General features: G+C 42.3%; 1 protein-coding gene across 10 annotated transcripts in view; it reads right to left on the bottom strand.

The window, feature by feature from the left end:
* The window catches only part of Nlgn4x (neuroligin 4 X-linked), a 353,927-nt gene that overhangs the window by 7,517 nt on the left and 331,550 nt on the right, over positions 1–14,860 (bottom strand). For all 10 annotated transcript variants that reach the window (XM_004867340.4, XM_087209942.1, XM_004867341.4 and 7 more), the window contains 2 exons: positions 12,107–12,292; positions 5,977–6,766 (listed from right to left, as the gene is read on the bottom strand). In XM_004867340.4, the coding sequence (XP_004867397.1) occupies positions 5,977–6,766; positions 12,107–12,292 (976 nt within the window). The remainder of the gene's footprint in view (positions 1–5,976; positions 6,767–12,106; positions 12,293–14,860) is intronic.

Raw genomic sequence — 14,860 nt, 5'->3', positions numbered from 1 at the left:
TATTGATATATTTAAATCAATCCAGATATATGATGTACAGGTACAAATTCCCTATGATGAATGTGATTATTGTGTCTATCTAAAATGTACCAATAAAATTTAATTTAAAATATTAACATAAAATATCTGATTTTTACTTACCACTGTTGTAGCCTTGCATGTTTTTTGAAAATGATTGATCGAATATAATACCTCTTTTGTCTTTCATTTATTTTCTGGAGTATGTTTTCATTTTTTTTCTCTTTAAGTGGAATATGGCTTGGAAAACTTTTAATCTGTTTTTATGGTTTTAAAAGAAATGGAGAGAGGAAGGTGGGAGGGGAGAGAGGAAAAGGGGATGGAAAAAAGAACTGAGAAAAACAGAGACAGGTCTTTTGCAAATTGAAGGGGGTCAAGATATGGCGAGAAAAGGGAGGAGGAAGGGAAGGGGATGAAGAAGGAATGAAGATGTGTCATGTACATGCACCAACTCGCCATGGTGACTATAATTACTATGTACTGCAAACATGCAGCAGTAACAAATATTTAAAAAGAAAGAGGGTAAGGATTCCCATTGGTTTTTTTTCCCCCCATTGATCCAATTTTATCGAGTTGGGGCTAATTGATACAGACCTTTCATTAATCACTGAGAACCCAGAGGAGGAGAGAATATCATGGGCATGTTGGCTAATAGGTGATTTTTGAAGGAATGCAGTGTATATTTCAAGGAAACATATTTATTTTGTTCTCCAAGAATAGAGTGGTGGGTTTGGGGCATCCAGATAAAGTCAGCATTAGCCTGATGCAGTTTATTATTAATGTTCTTAGAGATACACAGTCAGAATTCTTAAACCGAGATAACCTCTCAGAGATTATGAAAAAGGCCCCAGTCATCTTCCTTGGCAAACACTCCAAAGACAGTGGTATCTATAAGTGGGCTTTTGCTGTTTTTATTTTCAAGACTGTATTTCAGTGTGCCAAGTGTTCTAGTTCCCCTGAGCAGAATGAAAGATTATGATGATGAAGAGAGGAAAGAAATGGACATAACCTTGTCTTCCCCTAAATGGGACTCGATGCGGAGCTTCCTCTGTACTCTACAGCACTTCACATGCACCTGGTCTATTTTATGTAAGATAGAATCTCGACAGCATGGTCAAATACATTTCTAAGAATTACGGTTTGATTCATTTGTTACAGATACTTACTGTGATTTCTGTTAAAAATAATAGTGAACTTGGCTATCAGATCCCTCATTCAATAAAAAAATCCCTAACACTTAAAAGCAAGGTAGGAAATAACTATCTGGTATTATATATGAGGATCTAAGGTATGCAATACCTCATCCCAGGCATTGGGTGGCACTGGAAGGTCATTTGGTTTAGAATAACTTTCAGGCTTTCCTAGGAAAATGGATGCACCTTGAGACCGTAATGTTAAGTGCAAGACATACAGCTTAAATATAGCATGGTCTCTCTTGGACAAGGAACCCAAAGTATAAGTAGTTTAAAAACCAAAATAAAAGACAGATGATAGGAAACAGGAAGTTACATCTCTTGCGTCTGGAAGGGGGACACAGAAATGGAGGGCGACTGAGGAGGGAAGGGAGAGGAGGGGGAAACAAAAAGAATTAAAATCTGTTATGTACATGTACCAACTTCCCGTGAAGAATGTAAGCACTCTGTACTGAAAACATAGAGTAAGAAAAATTAAGCAAATTTAGCTTGAACTTCCCTGTCAGCCTTTTTTCTGTTCAGCTTCCAAAGATGTCATTGGGGTTCGATATAAATTAATCAGAAGATACCAGCAAATCCAAATGTAGACCTGGCTTTAAAAGCTATCGAAAGAGAAAAACCACTTGACAATGCCAAGATTATATTCCTCGTAACAAAGTTAAAAATAACGCCAAATACATGCTGCTCGTATTGCTCCTAAAGTATGACTTTCCCATCTCTGAATTTTAACTGTCCTTGAGGTCATTGATGTGTAATGATTCCCACTGACCTTCATGACTTGAAGAAAGATTGTTACCTTTTCATTCACCTCCTTCCAAAGAGAACTCTGATTGAATTGCTGTCTATTCTCGCCTTTTCTTCCCTCTATTCCTCTTTCCTTCTCTCCCTCCCTCTTCTCTTCCTTTCCTTCCCTACATCCATCCATCCATCCATCCATCCCTTTTCCTTTCCTTCTTATTCTCAGAAACTTGAGCAATCAGAAAGACCTAATGAGAATGTGGATTCCACTCTTTTTTTAGTGGTCGTTACATTAAAGCTATGAAGTATGAGTCTAGCTTCTCATTCCAGTAAATCATATAAAGCTCATTTTCAAAACATGTGACACACACACACACACAAAAGGCATGTGTTTTAAACAAAGTTAGGATAGGCTATTGATACAGGAGGTGCGTGGTTGTTGATACAGGAAGTACATGGCTGTTGACACAGGAAGTACATGGCTGTTAATACAGGAAGTAGATCGCTGTTGATACACATATAGGAAGTTCATATTAGAGGTGGATTCTCATGTGGGGAACCCAGAACGGGCCAGAGCAGCAGGTGGGGCACCCATCACGTAAATCTTTCCTGTTTCCAGAGAATGAAAACACAGCATGACTTAGTTCCATGGCAAAATCAGGCAAGGATCCGCCTTCCTACAGTATAGAGGATTCACTTTGGAGTCCCCTTAAATTAAGATAGGCTGAACTCCTGCCAGGTTTGGTGCACAAAGCTGTCATTCCAGCACTCGGGAGGCTGAGAATGGTGGATCTCCATGAGTCCAAGGCCAGGCTGGGCTACACAGTGAGTTCAAGACCAGCCGTAAGTATAGAGCAAGACCCTGTTTCAACAAAACAAACAGCAACAACGACTACAACAAAACCCTCAAAAACAAAATAACAACTAAGAAGGTATGCTGAACTCTTAACCACTACCTCAGAAGGTGATCTTAGGTGAATTCTGGCTCATGGTAGATGTAAGTGGTTAAGAGGAGTTTGTCATGGAGTAAAGAGGGCTCTGTACCCACAGGACCGGTGCAGGTGTAGAAGTCAGAATGTGGAGGACAGCAAGAAGGCCGCTGTTTGGTGTTGGGGTATAGTGGAGATGGATGCAGCTCTAAACTATGGAAAATCTCTCCTCTAGGAAACCAGATAGAGCTCAGTAGAAGCAAGCAACTGTTCCTACAAGAGCTCTACAGTGAGCTCAGTCCCCCTTTTTAGGAGGGAGCAGGCCTGGTAGCTTCCTGCTGTGTGAGATGGTAACTTTGAGTCATTTTTTAAATTTTTTCTTTATATTAGCACATGAGTGCAGTAATATTGATTGTATCCCTCGTGTGGAGTTGGTGCATGTACATAAAGCATCTTAATTCTTTTTTCATCTTCTTCCCCTCCTGTCCCTCCAGCTCTTGGCCCCCTTCCTTTTGCCAAAAGATCTATCTCCAGGCTGCCTATTATCTACCTTTTATTTTGCTTTTCAGTTCATTTGTGCATTGGTTTCCTCATATGCAGGAAAACACATGATATTGAAGCTTGTGTGCCTGATTGTTTTGACTGAATGTTACTGTCTCAAGGTGCATCCAATTTCCTACAAATGACTCAAGTTCATCCTTCTTAACTACAGAGTAGTGCTCCATAGTGTGCACATACTACATTTTCTAAATCCATTCGTCTGCTGGTGGACATAGAGGTTGCTTCCAAAGTTCAAGTATTATGAGCTGTCCTGCTATAAACACTTTTGTGCATGGATCACTGTAAGATGATGCCCTTAATACTTTTGGGAAGATGCCTAGGAGGGGAATGACTGGGTCATTTTGAAAGCATGCAATTTCTGCCCTCTCCAGCAGCCCTAAGAAACTAAACAAAAAGCATTACTTTAAAAACTTGATGGCTTGTGTTTCCTCATTTCTTCATTGAAGAAATAAATTTTGTCTCACAGACAAGCATTAGTCCTGTATGTCTACACCTCCTTCCTTCCCTCACGCCATCCCAGTGGCTTTTCTTAGACTAAATGCATAAGGTTGATATTCTTATCTTTTTCCCAGTCTGTCTGTATGCTTTTTAAAAAAAAAAAATTTTTTTTCAGTGCCAGGGATTGAACTCAGGACCTTGCATTTGCAAGCACCACTGAGCTAAATCCCTGACCCTCTATATGCTTTTTGTTAAGACCACATTATGAAATCACTCCTTGTCGAGAAAAAAAAAGTAAAAGAAAAAGAAGACCAAAACTAGAATCACTGTGCAAATTGATGCTTGTTAAAAATCTAAGCGTTGGGACTCTGGCACCCCCAAACCTCCTAGCAGTATTGCATAACATTTAAACACCGCAGGGTGTCTGATTCCAACGTTTGCCTCGGCAGAGGGGAAATTTACCATGTCCCTGTGCCGTGAGCATCTCCACTTTTAATTCAGGACAAGGCAGTCAAGGTTAATTAGCGCAGCACAGGGAGGTAGACGAGATGGATACCTCGTTAGTTTTCACAGTCATGTTATTCAGAAAGGAACAAGGAAAGATGGCCTTCCATTGTAGTCATGTAAGATATTCTGGATTCAAGTCTCCATTGCATATAGTTAGGTGCTTGGTGGAATATAAGTAGATCCCATTTATGTGTTTCCTTTACTTATTTTATATTTTCTACTACACTTAGGCCAATAAATTATACATATAATTATATGCCTATATAATTTCAAGTATCTGGATAGATTTTCATGCAGATACATTTATGAATACAAATCGAAATCTGAATATATAAATACATAAATAAGATTATATACTAAATATAATAAACATTAAATGTAAATTTATAGATATAAATATAAATCTATTTTAATCAATTAATCTCTTGTCTCTGTCTCTGTCTCTCTCTCTCTTTCTCTCTGTCCTCAACCATAAAATTAACCCCTTGTGTCTGAAATTTCTACATCCACAAGTTCAAACAACACTCTTTGAAAAAGATTTGGAAAAAAGATTTGTCAGTACTGAGAACATATAGATGTCCTTCTCTTTTCCCTAGCCCCTAAGAGTACAAGATAACAGTTCCTCAGACAGTACTTACCTTCTATTAAATGTTATAACTCACATAGAGGTGATTGGAGAGAATGTCCCAATGTTCTCAGCAAACATTATGCTGATATATAGGTGTGTGTGCACGTATCTACATACATATATATATATATATATATATATACACACACACACACATATGCATACATATCAAGTATATATTAAGATATGGATGTAATCTATCCATGAATGTGTGGATAAATACACATAACAGTATTTTTGTATAAGTATTATGAGATTTGCTTATTGTTACGGGTGTGTGCTGAGTTCAGTTTCCAAAGTGGTACTCATGCCTCAGTAATCCCATTGTTTAGCCAATAAAACAGGGTCCTAATTAGGCTGGAAACTCTACGGTCAACTTTAAAGGGAGTGGTACAATATATATGTCAGCCTTGCACCAGGCAGAGGAATCTGCAGAATTTTCAACTGGCTACTAGCGCTCAAATTTAAAAATCTTGTGACAAAAAAGTATTTAGGAGTAAACAAAGAAAAAAAAGGGAGAGGTTCCAGGTTGAGAATACAGCTGAGTGGTAGAGCACACGTTTGGCTCATATGCGGCCCTGGGTTCAATCCCCAGTACTACAAAAAATGGGTTCCCATAGATGTTGGTATTTTTTAAAAATGAGTGATTACTTATGAGAAAGGGAAAACATGGAAACAAAGTCTTTGTAAATAGGGAGGGGTGGAGGTGGTGAAGGGAGGGCAGGGGAAGGGGGAAAAATAAGAAGCAAGATACATCACGTACAGGTACAAATTCCCAATGATGAATGGAACTGTATTGTATACCTCAAATGTACCAACTTAATGAACAACAACAACAAAAAATGAGTGATTACTGCCATGTGTGTGCAACCCGTGAATCGGAGCTAATCGCACGGACCTACAGCAGAGACACCACCAAGGTAATGAGCAGGAAGACAAGGTGGAGATGCAAATGAGAACATACCCAGTCTTGGCAAAGTTGGTCCAGTAGGTCATGACCACGGCGCTCAACATCACGTCATTCTTGGAGAAGTTACAGCTGAAGAGCTCCGTGGGACCAATCATAGGGATGCCAAAGACATAGGGGACCTCGTCCCCGTGGGCGGAGTCTGCCCAACTCGGCTTCATTTCGCTCTGACAGTGGTGGTAGAAGGCGTAGAAATAGGTGGGCGAGCCGTACTGGGCGTGGAGGTCGGCCGTGGCCACGGCGGGGGCCACCCACTGATGGTCGGTGAAGAGGGCCACCAGGGTCTTCCGGCGTGTCTCTGGGTTCTCCTTGTCTGCCCAGTCTGTGTACATGAACTTGATGGTCTCCCTCAAGGTGTCTTTGCCCTCGGGGTAGCCGTAGAGGTTGTCCACGAAGTTGGACACGGAGAAGTCGAAGTCGTTGGGGGTCACGCCGTCCTCGTTGTCCACCATGCCGTCCACGAACTTCAGCCCTTCTCCTTGGTTGACCCCCAGCATGATGTCGTAGTTAAGAAACTCGCCCTGCTCCATGAGGATCTGGGGGTCATCGGGGATGACGTCCCCGTCGATCACGGGCCCAAAGGCGATGTGGTAGGTGGCGGGGGTGATGGTTTGCTGAATGAGCTCTTTGTAGTTCTTGTTCCGCAGGCATTCCACCATGTCCGTGGTGTCTAGCATGTTGCAGCCCACTTTATCTGCCAACATCCGAGTGTATTTGGCAGGCTGGTAGTTCACTGCCCAGCTGGACAGGGCCGTACCGCTCTGGATGATGGCCTTCTGGAAGAGACCTGCAGGTGCAAAATTGTGAACATGCAAATGAAAACCAGTGGGCGGGGGGCGGCAGAAAAGTAGCTTTTCAGGGAGCAAAGAAGGCTCCGATTGTTGGGAGTTTCTGTGTGGAGAAGCATTCAGCTTTATCTGGGCTGCTTGGACCCTTTTCGTTTCCCTCTTCCCTCTCGTGCTGGACACTCATTTCATGGGATGTTAATCTACACGCTCATGCACATACAAATACACACACACATATATGTATATACATATATATGAATATACACACCCATCAGAGTTTAAAAAATAAGTGCGCTGGCATTTTTCTTGCAGCAGTAAAACAAAACAACCGCAACAGACAGAATTAAAACATGCAATTCATTTCTCACTTCAACATTCTGTGTAGGTTTTGAGTCCACATTCCATGCATAAAAATTCTCTCCCTGGAAGTTCATTTTACTAGATATTATGAGAGAGAGAGAGAGAAAGAGAGAGAGAAAGAGAGAGAGAGAAATACACAGTGTGCATGAATGCATGCACACCTACAAGAGTTTTAAAACAAAGATCCATTCCCTTTTTCTGCAGCAATGAAAACAAGTGCAATTGCTGAATGTTTCCACAATTTTGTGTGGATTTTGACTCCATAGAGCATCCAAAAAATTCTTGAGCCAGCGATTTAGCTCAGTGGTGCTGCCACCTGCCGCGCAAGCACAAGGTCCCGAGTTCTATCCCCAGTACCGAAAAAAAAAAAAAAATTCTCAGCACCAGTGGAGCCACCCCCCCCATTCTCTAATAACATGTGTTGTATGAGGATGAAGTTAAAAGTTCTCCAGGGTTTCATAGCAAAAGCGGGCACAAAACCATGTACAACTCCATGATAGGAAAGAGAAATCCAACAGCATCAATGTTAGATTGAGAATTCAGGGCTGTTGCTTTTCCAATCAAAATAAGCTCATTCCTTTATTAACTACTCCATTATGTATTCACAATAAGTAGCTCAGCTTAAGGAAATCTTACATGAGTATTCAAACATACACACACACATCATTTATTTCAAAATTGCACTTATTTTCAATAGGGAATTTTGTATATTTTATTCTGATCTCTTTCTTGGTGCCTGCACTGAGTGAGAAACTGGAAGAATACTGGGAACATTGAGGAGTAAAACTGTATTATCTTAAAATTTTCTGTGAGATCGGGTGTGGCGTGTATGTGATAAAGGTTAAAACCTCCTTGTAACCAGGGCAGGATAAGAGAGTAGTTTCCCGGCTTTGCCTGATTTCCCACATGCTGCTAGCCCTAAAGAATAGAGCATTCAGCCCTGAGCTCAGAAATTCACACCCTGTTGGCTGGAAATGTCCTGGAAGCAATCAGGCATGTGCCAAATATGATTGCAATCAGGAAGATGTGATTTTAAAGTCTGGAAGATTGCCCAAATGGGACACATAAGGTGGAGATGTTGAATCTATCTGGGCCTGGCCCCGTATGGCATTAAAGCGCATATTAGAGTCATTTCCTTCAGCGGCCTGCACACCCTAAAGTGTCTGGCTACGAAGACTGATCTTTGGAAACACCTAAAAGAAACCCTGTGGACATTTGCCCTGAAACAACCGTAAGGTAAAACAACCAGGATTAGAAAGGTGTCGTGAGGCAAAAAGAAGGTATTTCTTCTTTTTTCTGCTCACAACCACGTGAAGAAATTTGGGAGCAATAGATACCAGAGAGATGACAGACAGCAGGATGTTTGGATAGACAGATAGATCCTGTTACAGAAATAATATACTAGAATGGTTGATTGACTCCAAAAACGGGATGAAGAGAAACAACTCCTTCATAATTCACACTTTAAAATGGAAATTATCTTAGCATAATCAGTATGCTAGAAATTAGTGTAATACTTTTTGTAACTCCCTTTTTTTCTTTTTTCTTTTTTTGCTTCTGATAGTTCTGTTGTGCCCAGTTTTGCTCAATCTACTCACTACTTTCTGAAGTGTTTTTCAAACTCTTGCATCTTCTGGGAGCAATTCCCGAATTACTGCATCCTTGACTAAATCCCCACGGTGCCGTATAACTTCTCCCTGGGCAGGCTTTCAGCTTTCCCTTTTATTCTTTGGCCCGGATAGTAATAGTTGGATGGACGTCTTCGCAAAATATACGTTATCCGTGTTTGCTTCGGTGTCATGAGACTACATACGTACAAAGGGAATTTCGAAGATGAGAAACCTGGCCGTGTTTCGCTACTATTGTAATTATCAGGAGGATCATTTCGATTCTTCCGTAGGCTCCTCGGAGAAATTTGGAATGCAAAGACTTTCCCGCTCCATAATCATCTCTAACCTGTGGATTCCAATAATTATCATCTTATTCCTCCAATTAATTTGGCTTCCCCATGTTTGATTATAGCCGAAGCTGCTCTGGGTTCATTTTCACAAAGAGAACTGTGATTATGGCTGCAGAGCAGAGGCGGGGTCTCAACAATGTTTAAAACGTGATTGGAATCTAGATGAGAAATGGTGCATCCATTGGATCTTCAGGCTTTCTGTTTTATCTTTATTTTATTTCAATTGTTTTGGTGCTGGGAATCAAACTCAGGGCCTTGTGCTTGCGCAGCAGGCAGCGAAGCCACTGAGCTAAATCACCGGCCCTGGTTTTTGTTTCTAATTGCTATACATCTGTGATATGCTGTCTATTTGATTCTCTGGGGGAATGGATGCACAACATAGCAAATATTCATGCTTTTCACTTCCCTTTCCCCTCAAAATACCCCAGATAAATTTTCAGTCTACTGCTCATTAGGCGTGACAAAATAAAGAATCAAGAAGTTCAGATTTCAGAGAAATAAAAAAAGAAATCATCGATGGCATCTTGTTAAAAGATAAATCCAGGGACACGAAACTCCAGAAAGTAGTCCACAATGCTACAGAGAGCCAGGAGAAGACTGATGAAGTAGCACAGAACATAATTGTGTCTACTGTTAAACTGGTGATGCCTGCCCCGAATCCCAGCTACTCAGTAGCCTGAAGCAGGAGGATCCCAAAGCCAGTGGCGGGAACTTAATGAGTCCCCTTCTCAAAGAATGAAATCAAAAGTCTGGGGATGTAGCTTTCCAGTCGTACAGAGCCCCTGGGTTTATTCTCCAGTGTGGAATAAAAAAAGCAACAAAAATTGCACCTATGGATGTCGCAGCTACTGTCAAGAAGGATACTACATGGTAATAAAAACAGTTCTTGTAAAGGTTCAAGCCTCAGAGAATTTTGATGCAAGCAGTGAAAACTCACTTGCTGCAGTCCTAAGCCGGGGATAACACAGAACAAAATGCGTCACGTCTGACAACGAGGTCACTCGTGTGAGCGTTATTTGCACACAGCAGCCTCAATCAAGGGCGGCCGTCCTCTGCGGGTTTTCCTACTTCTTAGAGGCCAGAGAGAAGTTCACCCCTGCCTAGAAAAAGGCTCATTTTCACTTCTCGTGACTTCTCTTTGGAGTCTCTCATCCGACAGCCTTCAGCCTGCCGTGCCACGGGGACAGGGCTACCTGGTCTCCAGCTAGACTGGAAGGAAGAGCTCAGGAAGAGGCCAGGAAGGGTGGACCAGCTGCAGACTAGCTCCCGGAGTAATTCTCCGTGAGTTCTTAAATGCATTTGTTTTTGCTCCTTCCTCTGCTTATTCTATACTATGGGCACTTTCTGGAGTTTCTACGAGAGTCTGAGAAATCAAACGGAATATTTCCAACCTCCCAATTCTGACTTCATTTAGCAAGCCCCTTAGTTTTCTGTTTACCGAGAGGAAGAGAGAGAGAAAAAAATACAAGGAGAGAGAGAGAGAGAATCTATTGTTCCATACCTAAAATAATGTACATGTATGCAACAGATACAGTCTTAATAAGAAAATGTGATATTTACACACAACGGAATATTACTCAGCCATAAAGAAGGATGGGCTTGAGTTCTTTATAAGCAGATGGATACACCTGCAGACTATAATGTTAAGTGAAATAAATGAGATGCACAAACTTAAATGTCCAGTGCTTTCTCTTATACAAGAGACCCGAAGTATGAATAAACTGAAGAGGAAAATAAAAAGTAGAAAATAGAAAACGGGGAGACAGATGTTTTGCAAATTGGAAAGAGACCATGTACGAGGGACAGAGGGAGGAGACACCACAAAGTGGGGGGTTGCCAAAAAATTAAGAAGTGTTATATACACGTGCCATGAGAGATTCATGATCATGGGGTGCAAACATGGACTAATGAGAGTAAAAATTAAAATGTATTCTTTTCAGAAGATGCACAGAATTGGCCTAAAATAGAGAAATGACTTTTTAAAACCCAGGACTAAAGCTGCCCATGGAATGTGTAGAACTGCTTCCTTCATCCACACAGTGCTCTTCTTTCTTGTTCCTATCTGTGTGGGTTGTGGGCTCACTGACTTATTCGTGCCCTGATGAGAAACGCTGGGGAGAACTCAGGTCTGTACTGAGTGTGGGGAGACTGTTCAAGTCTTTGGTCTTCGAAGCATACAGTGTGATGTTTGCCTCAATGGCACGGGCAGCGTGTTCAGTCCCGAAAATCACCCAGAGAGGACTTGAAGCTAAAGACATCGTGTGCAAAGGCTCAGTGCATATTGTGCACCATCTTGTACAGGAATTTGAAGGCCTGAGGAGCTTCGTATCGTAGGATGCTTTGGAATCGCTTTCCAGTGGATTCCAAGAGAGAACTGCATTTCCTTCACATTTATCCTAAAAGCTAACAAAGTTTAAGGTGCACCAGATGACGTCTGAATGGCAAAAAGAAACTTTCATATATGGATTTCTAAAGAAGTCTCTCTGTTTCTGTCATTATACCCAACACCTTATTGTCCTAAATTCAAATTAGGGGAAAAAACTAATTTGTTAAAATGGAGTTACAGCCTGGGGTGTTGGCGCACGCCTGCAGTCCCAGCTCTCTGGGAGGCTGAGGCAGGAGGATCTCAAGTTCCAGCGCAGCCCGGGCAACTTAGAGAGACCCTGCCCAAAAATTTAAAGAAAGGGCTCAGTGTGAAGGCTCTGGGTGCAATATTCTCAATACCTCAAAGAAATAAAAACGGCGAGTTGAAGACCTGGGATGCAGTTTGGTGGTTGAGTGTTTGGCTACCCAGCCAGAGGCCCTGGGTTCCATCCCCAGTAAAACAGCCAGGAAAAGTGAGGTAGGAGAAGCAGACACAGTGGAAGGAGTGCAGTGGACAAGACTTTCTGTTGAGCTTTCCGGGGAGAGGGCTCCCAACCCCGCCCTGCACCCCGGGGCGAAGGTAGTAGGAGCTCAGTGCAGGATTCTTTCTGAGTCTCAGCCCCAGCTGCTGCCCACCCCGGGGTAGCTTGGTTACCTTCCGAATAGTGCGATAACGTCAGCAGGCTGACGCAGGAGGCTCCGGCCCCTGACCCGAAGATGGTCACTCTTTTGGGGTCACCACCAAAGGCTCCCACATTCTCCTCGATCCACCGCAAGGCTTGGATCTGGTCCAAGAGTCCATAGTTACCTTTCGCTGCCTGGTCCCCGGTGCTCAAAAACCCTGCAAAACAATAAATACATGAAAAGGACACGGGGTTGAAGGTGTAGCTCAGTGATAGAGCACTGGCCTATCATGCATGAGGACTTGGCTCCAGCCCAGCACTGCAGACGAAAACAAGCAAAATCAAAACCTGGGATGAGCTAGTTGACCATCTCTGCTTTTTGTAAAGACATCTTAAGTCTTTCTTACCTGTTCATTCCCTCTCTGTCCTCCCACCCCATAAATAGAAACAGCACCGCAGATAAATTCTTCAGAGCAGAGGGAGTTATGTTATATATAGATGCTGGTGATCATTTCTTCTGGAATTATAATAAAATGTTTCCACTGTGGCTATGCATGTGGCTAACACAGAGGACAAAAGTGGTCTGAAATATTTATAGCACAATAGTAGAAATATTTTATAAATTGCCTAGCATGCATGACAGCTGTGGGTTCCATCCCTAGGACCTCAAATTAAAAAGACAGGATCCAAGCTATCATTCTTGTGCACAGTTTCATTTTCTTTGGAAAAAAGCAAAATGGAACAGTCTTCCACGGGGAAAAAAATTCAAGGAAAAAAATGTATTTGTGTGTGGGTGAGGAATTCTGGAAAAGTTTGTGGATGCATATGAAAATATGTAGGCCAAATTTTTTCCATCGAATAGCTAAGATTTGAAAATAACTCCTTTCATTGCTTTTGTTTCAAAGCAAATTGTAGGCATCTTGAAATCCCATCCTCAGTTAAATTTCCACACCTCTCGCCCTCCAATCCCTTTCTCCTTTTTCTAGAGCAGGCAATGGAATCCAAGGCCTGGAACATACTAGGCAAGGGCTCCAGCCTTCTGTGTTTTCAATAGAGAAAAATATTAGAGTTTCATACCCAAGTTCCAATTTTATAATCTCACCCGGAAGCCAACACAACACCCTAATCTTCTGTCGAACACTGTGAGCTGGCCAAGCAAGGAGTGTTCTCTAAGCTGAGTATCTTGGTTTCCCTATGGTGTGAATTCTCCCTTACAAACTGCAAACAAGCCCATGTTGGCATTTACCAGGGCAAAGGGATCGAGCCATTCTCTCCACTTCCCAGTTCCCTCCATACTGTGAAAACACTTGGACCTGGAAAAGCAATGGCCCTGTGATGTCATGAAGTCATTCTGCGGGAAGAAAGGGGGTCTCCTAGTCAGACCCCAAATGGCACATGTGTTTCCAAAGCATTCTGCAAGGTCAGTCCTTGGCATGAACTGGATCCAACATTAGGTGAAAGTCTGTACTGGAAAAGCCAAGAAGGAAGGAAGAGAAGGAGGAGGGAAAGAAGGAACAGAAGGAAGAGAAGAATGGAGGAAGAAATACAGGAAGAAGAGAGGGAGGGAGAAGAAATAACAGCCATAAACAATGAGAAATTAGAGACATTTATAGCTAAGTGGATGCACATTGAGGCGATACTCTTAAGGGAAATAAATAGGACACGCGTGTGTCAATACTGAAGAGTTTCTCTGGGGTGAGACACTGAAAGTGTAAATGAGGATCAAAATGTATAATAGGTAATGTGAAATAGGAAGAAAAGGGGCAAAGGGGAGGGGGAAGGGTAGTGGGAGAGGTTGAGGAAAATAAAAAAGAAACTAAGGAAGGGAAATAAAAGAGCCTGAAATGTTTTAACATTTTCACATACTTGAGCGTCTCCAAAACAACTATGTTTTTTCTCCTTTCTGCATGATTACATTTTCCCCCAAGTCCCCTGTTTTCCACCAAAGAGACATTTCCTCAGTCGCTGAGCAGGGTGGCCACATCTGTGCTCCCAGCACTCTGGGAGGCTGAGCCAGGAGGATTGCAAGTTCTTGCCCAAACTGGGAAACAGGAACAAAGCAAGACCCTGCCTCAAAATAAAAAATCGAAAAAGGGCTAGGATGGAGTTTAGGGTAAAGGCCCCGGATTCAATCCCTTGGACCCCAACAAAAGAATAGTTTAAGTCATGATCCACTCCTAGGCAAACTTATCTGAAGATAAACCCACTTTGGGCTCCTATGTAGCATAAATCCAAACGATCTCTTTGGAACCCTATTGCCACGCATACCAGATGAATTTTGGGAAGCTACAGGGCACTGGCTTCCAAAATCTAAAACCAAGTCAGTTAAGGATGGCCCTGAGGGCTGAGGAAGCCAACCTGTTTCCCTTGCAAGCATTTCTTGGTCTCCACCAACCCAAGACATCCACAAATGAATGGGATGGCTCAGAAGAAAGCCCCAGGATGGCTTTTTGTGTGAAAAAATGCAATAAAATTTCCAGTCGATGCTGGACTGTCCACCCTCACTTCCTATAGGGAAGCCGCAGAATGCTGCATTGTTGACGAGCGCTTATTCACTTAGCAATCACCAATTACTGATTCATGCCAAAAAGATTCTGCACCAACAACTGCACTCATCACTCTGCCTTCTGCTTCTGTGCTCAGAACATGAGTCCTGATTTGGAGGGGGGAAGAACCTGCTTTGTGCTAAGTATGAATGTGGTTGGGCACCCCAGTGTCAGTGCCCTGCAGTTTCCCCAAGGCACTGCTGTCTCTGCCCATAGAAGAAAGAGGGGATTTATCCCAAA

Source organism: Heterocephalus glaber, unplaced genomic scaffold (genome assembly GCF_053883595.1).
Source record: "Heterocephalus glaber isolate CG9 unplaced genomic scaffold, H.glaber_assembly_v1.0 deba00001072, whole genome shotgun sequence".
Taxonomy (NCBI): domain Eukaryota; kingdom Metazoa; phylum Chordata; class Mammalia; order Rodentia; family Bathyergidae; genus Heterocephalus; species Heterocephalus glaber.
This window is presented reverse-complemented; position numbering and strand designations above follow the sequence as displayed.